This window comes from Agelaius tricolor, unplaced genomic scaffold, assembly GCF_023055355.1.
Source record: "Agelaius tricolor isolate 1412-34295 unplaced genomic scaffold, bAgeTri1.0.p SCAF_10, whole genome shotgun sequence".
In the NCBI taxonomy this organism is placed as follows: domain Eukaryota; kingdom Metazoa; phylum Chordata; class Aves; order Passeriformes; family Icteridae; genus Agelaius; species Agelaius tricolor.
Genome location: NW_027269270.1, coordinates 7,931,905 through 7,947,229, shown reverse-complemented (window position 1 = coordinate 7,947,229; position 15,325 = coordinate 7,931,905). Strand labels below are relative to the sequence as shown.

The following is a 15,325-nucleotide window of genomic DNA, read 5'->3' as shown; positions in this document are numbered from 1 at the left end:
TATTAAAAGTTTTTAAACGAATATCTTTCATGTTTAATGCAAGCTGTTGTTCTCAGAATGAGACTCGTTCATGCACACAGAAGCGATGGCAGTTTCTGTCCCTGTTGCTGCAGTCCCTGTGTTCTGTACTGGCCATGCTGTGTGTGCTGTAGAACTGTGTTTAGCTGTGGTTGACCTGGCGCAGTGTTTGCTGCCTGGTTTCACACAAGCAGTGCTTGTTGTAGTCCCGGTGACTGCAGTGCCCCCAGTGTCTCTCCCAGCATGTCCCGTGAGAGTGAGTAACACGCCTGGCATGTGTAACCCCATGCTATCCCCACGGTGTCCCTAGAGATGTACCTGAGGAATGCCGGGTGCCCCAGGTGCCCTCAGTACTAACCATTGCCTTGTCTGCGTTTGTGCCCAGGTCATACGCCAGCCCTGGCTTGTGCTCCTAACAAAGACGTGGCTGACTGCCTGGCACTCATTTTGGCTACCATGATGCCTTTTTCTCCCTCCAGTTCAGTGACGGCTTTCAACTTCGCTTGTTTTAAAAAAGACAATTTGGGCAGGATGCATCTCTGCGATGGCTCTGCTGTGGGCACCATTAACTCTTATGATAAGCCCTTGAGTAATAACATAGGAACAGAGGATGGGTACAATGAAAATGATTCGGATTCTGAAACATTTTGACTCATTGGTATTCGAAAACTTTTTTTGTTATTGTTTCGTTTCAGCTTTAATTTTTGTCTTTTTAAACAGCTTAAATCCCACAGTTATATTCTTAACTATTATTCTTGACAAGTAGGTATTGAAAGATTTGTAGTGCTGATGAGAATCAAGCCTTTAAATAACAAAATTAGAGGGATTTACTGGAACATATTCCTATTAGAGTTCTGCAGCTTTTCAGTTTCCTGATGTTTTCTTTAGGCCCAAAGTGCCCCTGTGGAAAGTCTCTACCTCTTATTTTAAGTAGAAAAAGAGAAAATGCCTTTTTTCTTTTTGACAGCACAAATAAACAGGGAACTGTTTGTAAAGAGTTCTTTCATGTTTTAGCTGCACCTTTAGTGCACAATCCTATTTCCAGCATAACCTTCACAGATTCGAGCATCACCCCTTTCCTATGTTTGTCTGTTTCCTGCTTCCAGGGGCTCTGTTAATTAGATAATTTTTTTACATGAACCAAAGGTAAAGTTGTAATCTTAAAACTGCCTGTATTACTTTTCTACAGGAAATGAAACCTTTTACATTCTGCCTGTATTAAGCACTTAAACGTACAGAAGGCACTTTTTACAGTTCTTAGTTGCAGTACACAATTAGAAAAATGTAGTTGTTAACTCTGAAGGCCAAATTCTGCTCATCCCACCATATTTTCCCATTAACATCACTTCTGTAAAATGCTAATCACTTGGCCCTTATTTTTTTTCAATTCAGCACAAATGTTTATTTGCACTACAGAATTAGGGTCATTAGATGTTTCTGTCACCTGAGCCATTAATCATGAATCCAGTACCAGTAAAAAAAGGGGAGGGGGAAGAAATCATGCGTAGAGAAAGGTGCACGTAAAAGTTTCTAATGATTTGCCAACTTAAATGGCGCTTTTTTCCTTTTCTATGGTTAAATAATTTATTTTTACTGTAAACAGTATTGAATTTTAAAATACTTTTGCCAGTGTTTGGATTAACAGAGCAAAGGTAAAGCAATGAAAGCGTAACACCAAAAGTTGAAATACCAAACACCAGAAACATAGCAGTGTACCGTGTAGGGGACCAGAGATAGATGCTAAAAAGCCTTTTGTCACCAGCTTTTAAAGCAGTGTCAACTTTGTGAATATGTTTACTCCTTCTGCCAAAGTTTCTAGGTCAAATGGACCCCGACCCTCCTCTGCAACAGATGTACAAAAGGAAGAATGAGACTTTGTAAACAAAAACAAATAAACACAAACAAAAAACTGTCATGAACTAACCAGCCGTACCAAGAGGACCAAAATGCTTCAGTAATTCAGTTGAAGACTTTGCTACTTTTATTTTTTTGTTCAAATGTGAGTGACATAATGAAGTAGTTTTTTCTAAATGATAAAAATATAAACTTTTGAGGTAAAAGTAGTTTTGGGTGAATTTTACATTTTATGACACAGGTTTCAAGTTGACATTTTTAACTGATGATGTGTTGACCACAGGTGGGTTTTTTTCCCAGACTTAAGAATATGTTCATATACTTTTAATGTACATGTGTTTCTATTTATTTGAGATGAAACAAATGCCCAGGAAAAATCACTATGGCTTGTTCTCCTAGTTAGCATTCATGCATACTGAAATGAAATGTGAATCTGGCAAGACTGAGGGCCTGAGGAGCAAAAAGGAAGGGCGGATGCACACTGGGAGAGTGGCCATCTTGTATGGAATGCAAAGGTCCACTGTCTGTGTTGGGAAAAAGCAGAAAGCAAAACACCTTCCTTTGTTAAAGAGCTTAAGAAGGGTCCAGCCTCTTGCCAGACAGGTGAGAAAACCCACACAGCTGTGGCAGAGCAAGGAGTCCTGTCATTCACACTCAGCTTGTCTCAGGCCTGTGTCTGTGCTGGGAGGGTGAGATGAGCTTCCTCGGTGCTCGCTTTTGGCAGAGTAAAGGAAAAGTGAGGATTTGAATTTTAGTTGCGGTTTTTAGCCCTGTTCTGCTGGATTGTTGAAAATCTATTTGCAGATTTTAATCCTTTAATTAGGAAAAAAAAAATAAATATTACGTTTATTTTGCCTTACTAAAATTGAGCATTTTTTCCTTGATCGTTAGCAATCTTCCGAAGTTTATAACAAAAAAAACCCCTTTTCTCTCAACTCTGTAGTTTCTACAGTAGAATGACAGAGAACCTACAACCTTGGTTTTCTCCTCAGAAATAGCACCAAATAACATTTTAATTAGTTTTTCTCAGCATTTTTGCTTTTAAAGGTTGCAGAATAGCAATAACCACCTTACTTAAAACACTGAAAATAAGAGAAGAGAGCATTTGTTAAAATTTTCTGTGGTGCCTCTTCCAAAATGAATAGTAATCCCAAATTTTGGGGGTTTTATTATGTAGAAGGATGGCATTGAAAACAAACATATGGGAAGTAGCTGCCACCTGTCTAACAGCAGAATCAGCATTTTAATCTTATTTTAAGCAGAAATGTAGGCAGGCTCCTTGGCAGGATTAGTTATAAGTCTCACCCTGAAATACAGAAAATTACACTGTCCTACATGACAGTGCTTCATTAAGAGAAAGCCAGCCCTCTTTATAAAAAGTTGTTATATTATTTTAAGCAGCCATTTTAAAAGTTTCAGTATTTTCACCTGCTGCCCATCCAGTTACCAAAACTTTTTCTAATTGCAATACCTCGTAACACTGGTAATTGTGGAGTGCAACAGCTGCTGCATCCCAGAAGCAGAGGTGATTTATTTCTGAGTCATGCTGGTCCTTCCAGGAGCCAAATCCAACCTTTACCCATGAAACCCCACAATGCTGCCAGGATGCAGCATTCCAAAAAGCACAGGAACGTAGGCTGTGCCCACTCACCTCCAGGGCACTGCACAGGTCGTGCTGGAGGGCGCTGGATTTAGAAGGAAAACTGCCACAAGCGAGACACTGGAAGTGCTCAGTGTTGGCCTCTCCCACATCTCATGTGAGTTACCAGAATCCCTTTTTTTTGTATGCTGGCACATTAATCTGTAATTTATCACATGTAGAAATCAATGTGCAGTTTAGGGCAGGTATATAAGCATGCGAGTAATGTTACTCTTGTAAATAATCTCCTTGCCTTTCTGCGGACTCCTTACAAGAGTAATCATACAGAATCGTTGCACTTAACCCTGGATCCTGCAGCATACACACGTGGACAGCTTCTGTGTCTGCATCCAGCAGAGGGCACCTGCGGAGGGGCAGCTCCCTGCCCCCCGGGTGTGCTGGCAGGATCGTTTCATCCTGTATTTTAACCACAGCTGCAGGTGGAATCCAGAGCAGGATGGGCTCCCAGGTCTCTCTCGTAAATTCTGAGTTACAACCTCCGGACTGCCTGAAATAGCTGTGAAATAGCTCAGGGGATTTCTGTTCATCGCTACTAAAAGGGCACCATAATGTGTTTGGTACTTTTATGCAGTCAACAACTGCCAGGTTATTGAATTAGAACAAACACATGAAATGAATTGTTTATCCATTGTACTGTTGAGAAACTTGGTTATGTATTTGAGGATGATTTAAAAAAAATTGTGATTTTTATTCTTAGTCATGTAAGAAATATTAGAGTGCCTTTTTATATTTGTGTATAATGGAAATGTTTTGTGGAACTTGTCTTTTTTTTTTTTTTCATTTGAGTGTTATAAAAGCAATATATTACCAGTAAATTTTCATTTCAGACCTTCTTTGAATGTATAAAGTGTTTCTTCTTTTCATATGTTCTACCTGCATTGAAATGAAAATTAATATGCTAAATTTCTATAGGAATAATGTATAATTTTCGCAGTGCTGAAAATGCTTTCTTATTACACAAAAAGTAAACTTAGGTCAGTGTTATAGGAAAGGGCGTTTTAAACTAGTGACAATCTTGAGTGTGTGTATAAAATGTAATTTTATGCATTTCTTATGCAGTGATCTACATATTAAAGCCAATATCTTATGTTTTGTAGGTTTTGTCTTATATTTTATGCTTTAGCATGTGCAATATATCTTTACAAACCATGGTGATACGCATCTGGTGCCAGTGTTATATTTTGCATAACATTTGTAATAAACTATATAAAATATTGTTTGATGGTTTCGGTGGGGTTTTGTCGGTATTGTTTGCTTTTGTAAATTGAAGTTTAAGGACTTGGGTAAATGTCACATATGAAATGAGGAAAAAAAAACTTAATTCATTGAATGACTTGGAATTTAACCTGAATCTTCTCAAGCACAGTTTAGTAACTTTTTAAACTACTGAATGCTGTATTAATGTAATAAAGAACCCTAACTGTAAACTACTCTTGCAATGCATTCAGATGGTTATTTTTACAAATAAAAATGGTACAAATACAGTGGAAAACTGAGTAAATTTTGTTTCTCTTGGGGGAGCCGGGGAGGCTTAAGTATTTCTCAGTTAAGATGAAAATTCAACTATTTCCTACTTCCCTCATATGTAAATACCCCTTGCCCTAGAAAGCTGATTTTGCTTTCTCTGTAGATTCGGGGAAGGTGAGGGAACAAAATAAACCACCACAGTAATTTATTTTTTTTTCTCAGTCATTAAATACTTTACTGCTGGGTGTGTCCTGCAGCCGGCTGGGGCAGCAGTCCCACAGGGACTAAAATGCAGCAGAGAGCTTAAAGACAGCGATAGTAAGGTCTCAAAAGTACCCGAATTAAAGCAAACAAACAAAGGGTCCGTGCCCAGCGGGGTGCGCGGGTTTATTTTCGGCAAGGTGCGCTGGCCCGCGCTGTGCCCGGGCTGGCTGTGCCCCGGGGCCCTCCTGAGCGCTGCGGGGCCGAGCGGCCGCGCCCCCTCACGGCCCCGGCGCGGCGCCCTCCCCATCATGGCGGACACGCCTCCCCCGCCAGCCGCGACATGGCGGGCGGGCCCCTCGGCCCGGCGGCCGCCCGACCTCCCCAACATGGCGGCCGCCCCCTGGCGCCGGCGGCGGCCAGGTTGAGGCGCCGGCCCGGCCGCCCTCCCGCTCCGCCTCCCGGGCGCGGCGCTCCCGCCCCGCCCCGCCCCGCCGTGCCCGTGCGCGCGGGGAGCAGCGCTCCGCTCCGCGGGGCGCCATGGGGCGGGCGGGCCGCCGGCTGCCCGCGCTGGCAGCGCTCTTCTACGGGGCGCTGGCGGCCCTGGTGCTGCTGGGCGTGCGGGACGTGATGTTCCTCTACGAGGAGAACCGGTGCAGCATGACCTACATGTACGAGTACCCCGAGTACCTGGTGAGTACGGCGGGGTGTAACAGGTGGGACCTGCCGCTCCCGGGGCGGTGCCGCCCGCCCCGCCGCGGCCGGAGCCCGGAGCCCGGAGCCGGGAGCCTGAGGCGCAGCTTCCATGGGCCGGGAGAACAGCCCCGAACTCGGGGCTCGCCGCCGTGCTGGAGCGGAGGGCGGTAAATGGGGCACGGGCAGCTGGGGCGGGAGCGGGGCCGGGCTGGCAGGACGCGCTGCTGTGCCCCCGTCGTGTGGCGGTGCCCCTCGGGGGGACGGGGCGGTGGCAGAGCCGCCCACCTGTAACCCTGCGGGGCGCTTCGTGCTGCCGCCGTGCAAAACCTGCCCGCGGTCAGAGCTGCCGCTGCCTGGAGCTCCGAGTGGCTTTGTGAAACCCAGCACGTTGGGTTTCACACGGGTGTTGGCCGAGGAAGGGGCTGGGCCAGCTCCCGTGGCAGCACTGGCAGTGCCCAGGAGGCCGAGCCTTGCACTTCATGGCCCTTCTCCTGACTTCCTAGTGAGGAGTAGCCAGTGTGTCAAAAAAGCGCAGAACTGAGCTTTGACTAGTAGTGTACCTCTCAAGGCGATGAGCAGTGGTGCAAAGTCTTCTCGGTGAGCACTTCGGAGGTGGCATGTCCCACAAGGTACATGGGAGAGCTTGTAAATCCCTCTGAGGTCCCTCTTGTTTTGCTAACAGCCTTGTAGAAGTCTCTTTGAAAACCTGGGATCAGTTTGAGAAAATTGATATTTTCCACACACTATTCTGGTTTAGTAATGGAAGGATGTAAATGCATGTTAGTAAGTTCGCTGCTAATGCTGCAGCACGCAGTTGTTAGAAAACTATTTCTCTTTTTGATAGTAGTAAATACTACAGCATTTTCTCTCTTCTTAAAAGCATAACTGGTTGACTTCTGAACATTCATTTTTCATTATCTGAGATCTAATTTATGTTGGGAAAAATAGTAATTATTCTGAATAACACAGTTCAGAAGTAGGTTGCAAGCTGGCTTGCACAGTAAAGAAGATGAAAAGCAAAACTTCAGTGTCTAAATTCGTAATGAAGCAGAAAGTTAATTTTTGGGTCTAGTAACCTTCATTTCCTAACCTTGATATAGCCATCTTAGCCTACAAAAGAGGAATTTGGTATGGCTACAGGGATTGTTTTGTCAGTGCTGTAGAACAAATTCGTTTAAGCAGTTATAAGTACTTAAATACTGCACAGCAAGTTTTGAGATCTCCTGGCAGCCAGAACCTACTTCAGCTTCAATCTGAAGCCAACCAACAGAAAGTTACTGGCAAAATCCGTGTGATGGTATTGGTGGGTGCCTGAAACTCTTGTCTGCCGCCACATCTTTTGTATTTACTCATTATGTAAGAGCCTAAACTCAGGCATCTTTAGGTGGGATGCAAGGCTTAAAGGTGAGCAGTAGTTCCATGCAGGAGATACAAGTCACAGCTGGCTGTATTGCCCTCTGGAATTTCTGCTTCCTGTGTCATCACTTTTACCCTGCAGAAAACAGTGCTTTGGGCTGGGGGGAAAATTGTGAATTCGTTTGGGTTTGCTAAAGTATTGTACTTTACACGTAGCTTTTTATTGTTGGAGGTGTCTGCTGTGTGGGCAGTGCTGCCTTCCCTAGGAAACCCCAGGGTGGGAGTTTCGGTGGGAGGTACCTGTCCTTGCTTCCGGATTGGTGTCACATTACAAACAAATAGCTGCTTGAGCAATTAAACAAGAAGTTTCATTTCATTCGTGCCCATCAGTGTGGGTTAGCTCACAGTCTGCCTAGTAATTAATCATCTTTTTTTGCATGAGTTCTAGAACTGCAGTGTTAGAATTTAACCTGCCCTTGCCCTGTTCAGCTGTACTTGGCAAGAGATTCAGAAGTTAGTAATGAGGACTTGTTCCCATAAACCCAATTTCTTACAGGACCAGGGTGAAAAACCAAGCCTGTACTGACATTGTAAAAAGTTGCTGTAGCTTGCTACAACTGATTGCATAAGCAGTGTCTTGGGAATTCACAATTTAAACCCACTGTCATGGAACATGAATGTCTCTTTTCCTTTGGAGTTATACATTTCCACTTTGTTATAATATTTAAATACTGTGATTTACCAAAAAAAAAAAAACCCAACTCCCCAGTATTTTGACAGTACAATTCTCATGGGTTGTGTGGGTTTTTGTGTTTGACAATGCCCCAAGGAAGAACAGCATGTTAATTTTATGTTCCATAAAAGTTTTGAAAAGACAATGAGCCAGGAAGTTTCTGTGGATGAACAGTTGATTTGATCTGTCAGGAAGTCATATAAGCACATCTTGGTGACACTCTTAGTTTAGTAATGGGAACTGCTGAAGGTTTTTTCACATAATTTTGAAAGCCTTTCCAAAAGGAGCAGCAGAAAGAAATGAGAATGGGACAGTGAGATGAATGAAGCTGGAAAGGCAGGATGATGAAGAAAGGGAAAAGACCAAAGGATGATCTGAAGACATGAGCCCTGAATGAAGCTTAAATTTTCTTCTTCTCAGTGAAAGAATTTAACTCACAGTCTCACACTGTGTTAATGAATCAAGATAATTAAAAAACTGTAAACAATACACACACATAGATACATCTCATAGAACAGAGATTTTATATATATATAAATATATATATATATATATATATAAATAAAAAACATCATTTAAATAGTTTGCAAATAACCAATAAACCAAAAATTTTGAAGGCCAAGGGGAGAAGAAAATAGTCATTAGCTGAGCAGAGACGGAGAAGAACAGGGGAAGGGAAGGAGTGTGGGGGCACAGAATTAAAGCTAAATCACCTTTATGGTAGATGCAGCTGAGAGAAAACAATAAATGATTTGAATTAAAGATGCTTCTATTTCAGGGAAGCAATTAAGAGAGACTTTACAGGAGATTTCTGATACAAAACTGAGTTTAGTCTTGACCTTGTTCTGTAGAAGTGTTTCCTTAAAATAGAAATTACATGTTAATACATGTATCTTTGTATTATCTTATTTTTATCTCAATTGTTACATAATTGTAACATAAATAATCAAACATTGGAATGAGTGTATTTGCATTCATGAAAATTTTAAAAATCTGTATCTTAGAAATTCAGAATTATAAACCAACCAGCCTCTATGCAGGTGCTAAATCAAGATAGTAGTAAACAAGAACACATTTAATTAAGACAGTGCCATATGACTCTGAGAGATTGACTTAGTGGTGTGAGATTAATCCTCACCTAGCCCTTGGGATCAAAGAGATTTTGTTCTTTTCTCTTTGGGGATCCTAATCCTGTGAATCAGATGTGTGCTAGGTTAGGGGGTTCCTTGTTGTTGTTGAGTGACAGCTGGCATGGATGTTAGACCTCGAGCTGTTCCAGAGCCAGGCACTTTGTCAGACCACAAACCCAGCTCTGGGAAGGAAACAGAAAAAGCCTCAGAGGACCAGGGGTTTGTTTTTCCTGCTGAGCTGTGTTGTGGTGGTAACTGCTGTTGTTTAAACTCCACTGCAGGTGACATCTCTGTAAAACCAGCTGAGAGAATTCCCACAAGAGCTGCAGTGCACCCAGAGCTAGCAGGTGGTACCTGACAGTCACCCACATCCCGCTGCTCTCCAGGTCTGGCTGTCGGATCCCTGTGCTGGGATCCATGGCCTTGGGAAGGGTTCCAGAGCCATTCCAGTGTGGCAGGAATAGTTAGCATCACTCTTGTGCCCCAGTTTCTGCTCTCAGCTTCTCCTCACTTGGGAGAATTGGTTGGATTTTGACATACCTTTCTTTTCCTTTCCCCCACCTGTATTATAGGGCTGGATTTACTTTGGGAATGTGCAGCTTTGATAGATACATAATTGCATTCATTTGTAGTTTGTTTCAAAGCTAGTTGAAGGTAATCACTACTTAGAGTAACTAACTGCCCATTCATTATGTCCAGTAACATTTATTTAAACAGTTTGTTTGATATTCCATTTTTAATTAGTTTTTTTTTTTAAAGCCAAACCCAGTTTTTCATTCTGTATTCTTTAGACTGTAAAGAATATTTTTATGGCTGATTTCTTCTGCCATAAAAATAAAATCACATATGCCAGATCATTTAAATGGCTGAACAGCCACTGTATTTTCCTGTTTGTAACTCTATAAACAAGGTCTTTGTTTTCTTTTTAACTTTTGCAATAGAAAATAAAATTACCCAAGAAAACAGCCAGACGATACCCAGCATATGAGCTGTATCTCTATGGGGAAGGCAACTATGCTGAAGAAAACAAAAATCTCCTATTGACAGGAATTCCAGTTCTCTTTCTGCCTGGGAATGCTGGCAGTTACAAACAAGGTAAGTTTTTAGCTGAGTTATAGCTTTGTTACAAAAAAGCTCTCAGATTTGTGCATTTGGTAGTTTTGTATTTGAAATAATACCAGACAGAGTCATAATGGTTGATCATATTAGTCTGTTTAATTCCGAAGAATCAAGATACATGATTTTTGTTTGAAATCAGTTGAATGGTTAAGCTGTAATATTTCTCTGGAGCAGCAAGGCTTTTGAAAGCCAGAAACAGTACAGTTTATGCAGTTTATGCAGTTTATGTTCTGACAGCACTGCACCCTTGCTGTACTTTTGATTGCAAACATCTAGTTGGTTTTGATTTGAATGTTTAGTGCAGTTAGTGCCAAATAAAACATGACCTGAATTGGATTCAGAGAAACTGAACCATCTGTTGTCTGTGATGTAAAGGAATTACATGCTATAGAAATTCATCTAAGCTTGCCCTCTTGTTTCATTATTCCCTACATCTTTATATAGTGGTGTTTTTTCCTTAACATTGGCTTCCCACTTTACACACAGCCTCTTTTGTTTACCCTCTTACATTTCTAGACTCCAAATGAAAAGCAGTAATCATTTTAAAGCATTTTTATTCTTCTGAATACCAAAGCTAATTGTACATGAAGTTTCGTGTTTCAATGTTTGCTCTGGTACCTGCTATTCCTTCCAGTCTGGGTTTGTCAGACTGTTATTTTTGTTCCCTAAAATGTGCTTTGAAACAGTAAATAACACTCTCATGATAGAAAATGGATGTGTGTGGGGGGGAAAACCAGCATAGTCTGAGCCTTGATTTCTTACTGTGATAATTCTTCCTTATATTAGCACTAAACTTGATGATTAAATTACCTGATTTCAGAGAACCTTTAGAGAGCTGGGTTTTTTGAGAACATACTTGCTTAGCTTATAACAGTGTAAAATATTTTACCAATTAGTATTTTTAGAAAACCCATAGAGACTTCCAGGCACAATAGCATCCAAAGAAGATTATAAACATGATGATTATGAGAGGTGCCATATGGACTTTTGTGATTGTGCATCAAATATTGCAAATCTGTGAATTAATGCTGTCTCTAAACACACGGCAGTATATCACTATGCAGGAAATAGAATGGTACTCTCAGGGCATTTTAGGAATTAAAAGGAAATATCTGAAAAACAAACTTACTAGGTGAGTAGAAGTACTACATGCTATAGGAACAATAAATATTTTAGTAATGTTCTTTTTGGAATGGATTTAGAGAGACTGGCAATACGTCATCTGTGCATTTTGGAAAACTTTTGTTAAAATTAATTCATATTAATTCTTACTTTGTTCAGAATTCATTGTGAAATAACAGTTTTATTCTGATGCCTAGATGAGCAGAGAAGGTGTTGCTATTGTAATTTTCTTAGTTGTTAAAATATATTCATATTTGCTGAACAATGAAGACAAGTGCTGCTGCTGCCTTTGCTGGCCTTGTTATCTTCATAGAACCATTTAGGTTGGAAAGGACCTTTCACATCATGGAATGCCAGCATTAATCCAGCCAAGCCCACCTCTAAGCCATGTCCCTGAGTGCCACATCTGCACAGGTTTTGAATGTCTCCAGGGATGGCAACTCCACCTCTACCTTGGGCAGCAATGTCTGACCACCCTTTTTGGGAAGAAACATTTCCTAAGATCCAATATAAATGTCACCTGGTGCAACTTGAGGCCATTTCCTCTTGTCCTTTGACTTGAAAGAAGAGACTCACTCACAACCCACCCTCAGGAGTTTTTGATGTGGTTCCAGGCATTTTTGAAATATTAATTCATCATCATTCATGGGCACTAAAATGAAATTTGTAAAATGTACAAAATTCAGACTTTGAGTAAAAGACAATCTGAGAAGGAGGGTTCTGCTGTTCTCTCAACCTGTACTCCAGGAGAATCTTGCTCCTCTGGGCTGGATTTGGGCAGACCTTTATGACCATCATTTGTTATTTTATGTAGGCACTTTTGGGACTTTCTCTTTCATTTTCTGCTTCTGCTGCCATGCCTTCTTATTTGCAGATGTTATTGTTCCCATCCTGCATTGTCTCCATGGAAACCTGGGACAATTCTGCACACAAAAGGCTGAATTGAACAGTAGCCAGGGTTAGACAGGGAAGACCAGGTCAGAAGCAAGACCTTGTAAAGTGAACATTTTCTCACTCGAGGTTTTAGGTGGACAAGTGTCCTTTAGGGTTTGGTTTTGCAATCCCCCGTACTTATCTTAGTGGTATTTGGGAATGTTTTCTTAGATGATGGCCTTCAAAGGGGTTTTAGGAAATCCTAGCAGTAGGACTGCCTCTACAGTTGGAATCAAGGATGCCTTCTTCTCCTGGTGGCACTAAGAAGGTGCAAATGAGATGAGAAATGCAGCCCTAAGGTGGAGGAACATGATGCTTGTATAAATTTGTTCCTGACATAAAATACCTCTGTTGTCAGGAGTAAGCTGAAAAGAAATTGTTTGGTTTAGAATGTCTTTTATAAATGACTTGAGGTGAACAATGGATTTAATGTATTTGTTTCTTAATTGATTATGTATTTGTGTGTTTTTCTGCTAAAGTGATGCTAAGCAGTGACTGCTGGACTGTTCTAATTGATGTGGTTTCTTTTTCTAGTACGTTCTCTTGGCTCCATTGCACTTAGAAAAGCAGAAGATGTTGACTTCAAGTATCATTTTAATTTCTTCAGTGTCAACTTTAATGAGGAGTTGGTTGCATTGTATGGTGGTAGCCTGCAACGACAGACCAAGTTTGTGCATGAGTGCATCAAAGTAATCCTTAAGTTGTACAAGGTCAGTAGTGCCACGTGCTGAGTAATGCACTTCCCTTTGGGAATGGAATTCTGGGCTGCCTTTCCTGCTGCAAAACTGAGGAGTAGGGGAGGGAGACTTTTTGAAGGTGATAATGATGCAACAGAGAATTACTTTTCTTTAACGGATTTTTAGTACTTTTGACACTCCCAGAGCTTTAAGGAGGTTCTGTGTTGTGTTTCTAAATAAATTCTTCTGTGCACAATGGATGTCTTTTTCTAGTAGAGATGTAAATATTTGTAGTTTACTAAAATATTCATATATCATTGCCTTACATCAAGTTTTCTCTGGCAAATTTCTTTGATGTCCTCTGTTCCTAAAAACTTCAGAAACTGAAATCAGCTTAAGTTTGCTAAGCTTACACAGGCTACACAGTATTTCCTTTTGAGCTGGATAATTCATACTAAGCACATTTTCATGAGATAGGGAGTACATTTTTATTGAATTTGTAAGCTTGTTAAGTTGATGCTAATTCATGTTGTCCTTGAAGACCATGAGTTAATTGAAGGTGGGGGGGATCTACAGCTGATAAGAACAGTTCAATGTCAGATCTGTTTCTGATGTGTCTGATTGCTCTTTGCTGAAGGATCAGGAATTTGCACCGAGCAGTGTGGCAATAGTTGGGCATTCCATGGGTGGTCTTGTTGCAAGAGCATTGCTCACTCTGAAGAATTTTAAGCCTGAACTTATAAACCTGCTCATTACACAAGCCACACCTCACGTTGCACCTGTAATGCCTTTAGACAAATATCTTACTGGTGAGTATTGCATTTGTCTAACCACATGGTATTTATTTATTGATCTTCTCAAGCTTTGGTGGGGAGATTCTTGCAAATCAACAGCAAAATGTGCTGCTTTGTTTACTGTAATGAATCTGTTCCTTTGTTACTCAGGTAGTAGAGGGTGCCAGGATACTCAGAGAAAGTCAAGTGTCACATAGAATGGATTATGTGGACTTGAGTTTCTGTGTGAGGCCTGGAGCTCTCAATAATTTGTAATTTAATAAGTTGCAGGGCATGTTACTAAATTTGTAAGCTTTCCAGTGAATGACGTATTTGCTTTCTTTTTTTTTCTCCTCTTTTGAAACTTGACCTCTGTAATGACTTTTATCTTTATTGAATGAGATAGTGTTAGTTCTGTAAAAGGTGATAAATTTAATGATTTTCATACCCAAAGGTTGTAGAAGTGAGAATATAAATATAGATGTAATTAGGTATTTTAAATATTTACAAAAAAGAGCATGTTTTCCCTCACCTAAATAAGTGTGGCAAAGAAATGAAGCATAATCATTACACATGTGCTATACACTTCTGAAAAGCTAGAGTTGATTAAACTATACTGATTAAATATGTGTTTTGTGGTATTTGGGCTGCTACATGGAGATACTGAGGGAACTGGTGAAGGAAAGGGAACAGACATTAATTTTCATTGTTCTCTGTGACACCCAAGAGGAATGAATTATCTTTAGCTGCCGGATTTGATTTATTGTGCTTGTATTAATTCTCCATCCTACAATTGGTTTCAGTGCAATGTTTCTTCCTTACTGACTGTTTCTGGACTTCAAGTAAATCTCTGTCTGTCCTTCAAATAAACCTATGGATTGCTACTCTAACAATATATGTGCTCAGCTGATAAAGAAAATGTATCTGTCTTTCCTAACTGCTACCTCTTTGGGTTAAAATAATAATTTTCCTCCCTTACATGAATCAAAAGTGATAATCAGAGCTCAAATGTCTCCCAGGGGGCTTACGGAAACTTTTAGTTAATGTTTATATAGCTTTTTTTTTTGTATATCAAATAGGCTTATGGGAAAATGGTGATTGATTTTAATATATTTTATAGATTTTTATACAGCTGTAAACAATCATTGGATTCTAAAGGCCCAAGATTTAAGAAATTTAACTACCCTTTCTGTGGCGGGAGGATTCAGAGATTACCAAGTTCGTTCAGGACTGGCTTTTCTACCAAGATTGAGTCAACATGACAGTGCCTTATCTGTTGTGGTAAAAAAGCAAACTGTTTCTTTGGTTTTGCATGGAACTGTGTTAGCTAGTTATTAATGTAATGCATGTATCAGTGTCTGTATGGGCAGCATAGTGTCAATAAATATGAAAATACTGCATGTTCAAACACTAGATGGATACTGTATGCTTATAAAATCAAAAATAGTTGATGTAGTCTAAATGAGCCTCCACTGGAGGAGTATGTGTGGCACTGATTGGAACCATCTATCACTTGGTACTGTTTCTTCTTACCACCTGCTTGCACTTCTTCAGTTCCAGAACCCAGGTTATATTTCCCCGTGTTT

At 40.7% G+C, this 15,325-nt stretch overlaps 2 protein-coding genes across 13 annotated transcripts in view; both read left to right on the top strand.

Moving 5' to 3' along the window:
- Nucleotides 1–5,024, top strand: part of ANKRD44 (ankyrin repeat domain 44) — a 132,482-nt gene extending 127,458 nt beyond the window's left edge. For 8 of the 12 annotated variants that reach the window (XM_071434562.1, XM_071434559.1, XM_071434561.1 and 5 more), the window contains one exon: nt 404–5,024. In XM_071434562.1, the coding sequence (XP_071290663.1) occupies nt 404–669 (266 nt within the window). In that variant the 3' untranslated portion in view covers nt 670–5,024. The remainder of the gene's footprint in view (nt 1–403) is intronic. The other 4 variants (XM_071434568.1, XM_071434566.1, XM_071434569.1 and 1 more) reach the window with 2 other exon arrangements.
- Nucleotides 5,025–5,445: 421 nt separating this feature from the next.
- PGAP1 (post-GPI attachment to proteins inositol deacylase 1) overlaps nt 5,446–15,325 on the top strand; it is a 31,202-nt gene continuing 21,322 nt past the window's right edge. Inside the window, 6 exon segments of the mRNA XM_071434552.1 lie at nt 5,446–5,667; nt 5,670–5,893; nt 10,057–10,210; nt 12,824–12,999; nt 13,604–13,775; nt 14,860–15,020. Of these exon segments, the coding sequence (XP_071290653.1) occupies nt 5,544–5,667; nt 5,670–5,893; nt 10,057–10,210; nt 12,824–12,999; nt 13,604–13,775; nt 14,860–15,020 (1,011 nt within the window). The 5' untranslated portion in view covers nt 5,446–5,543.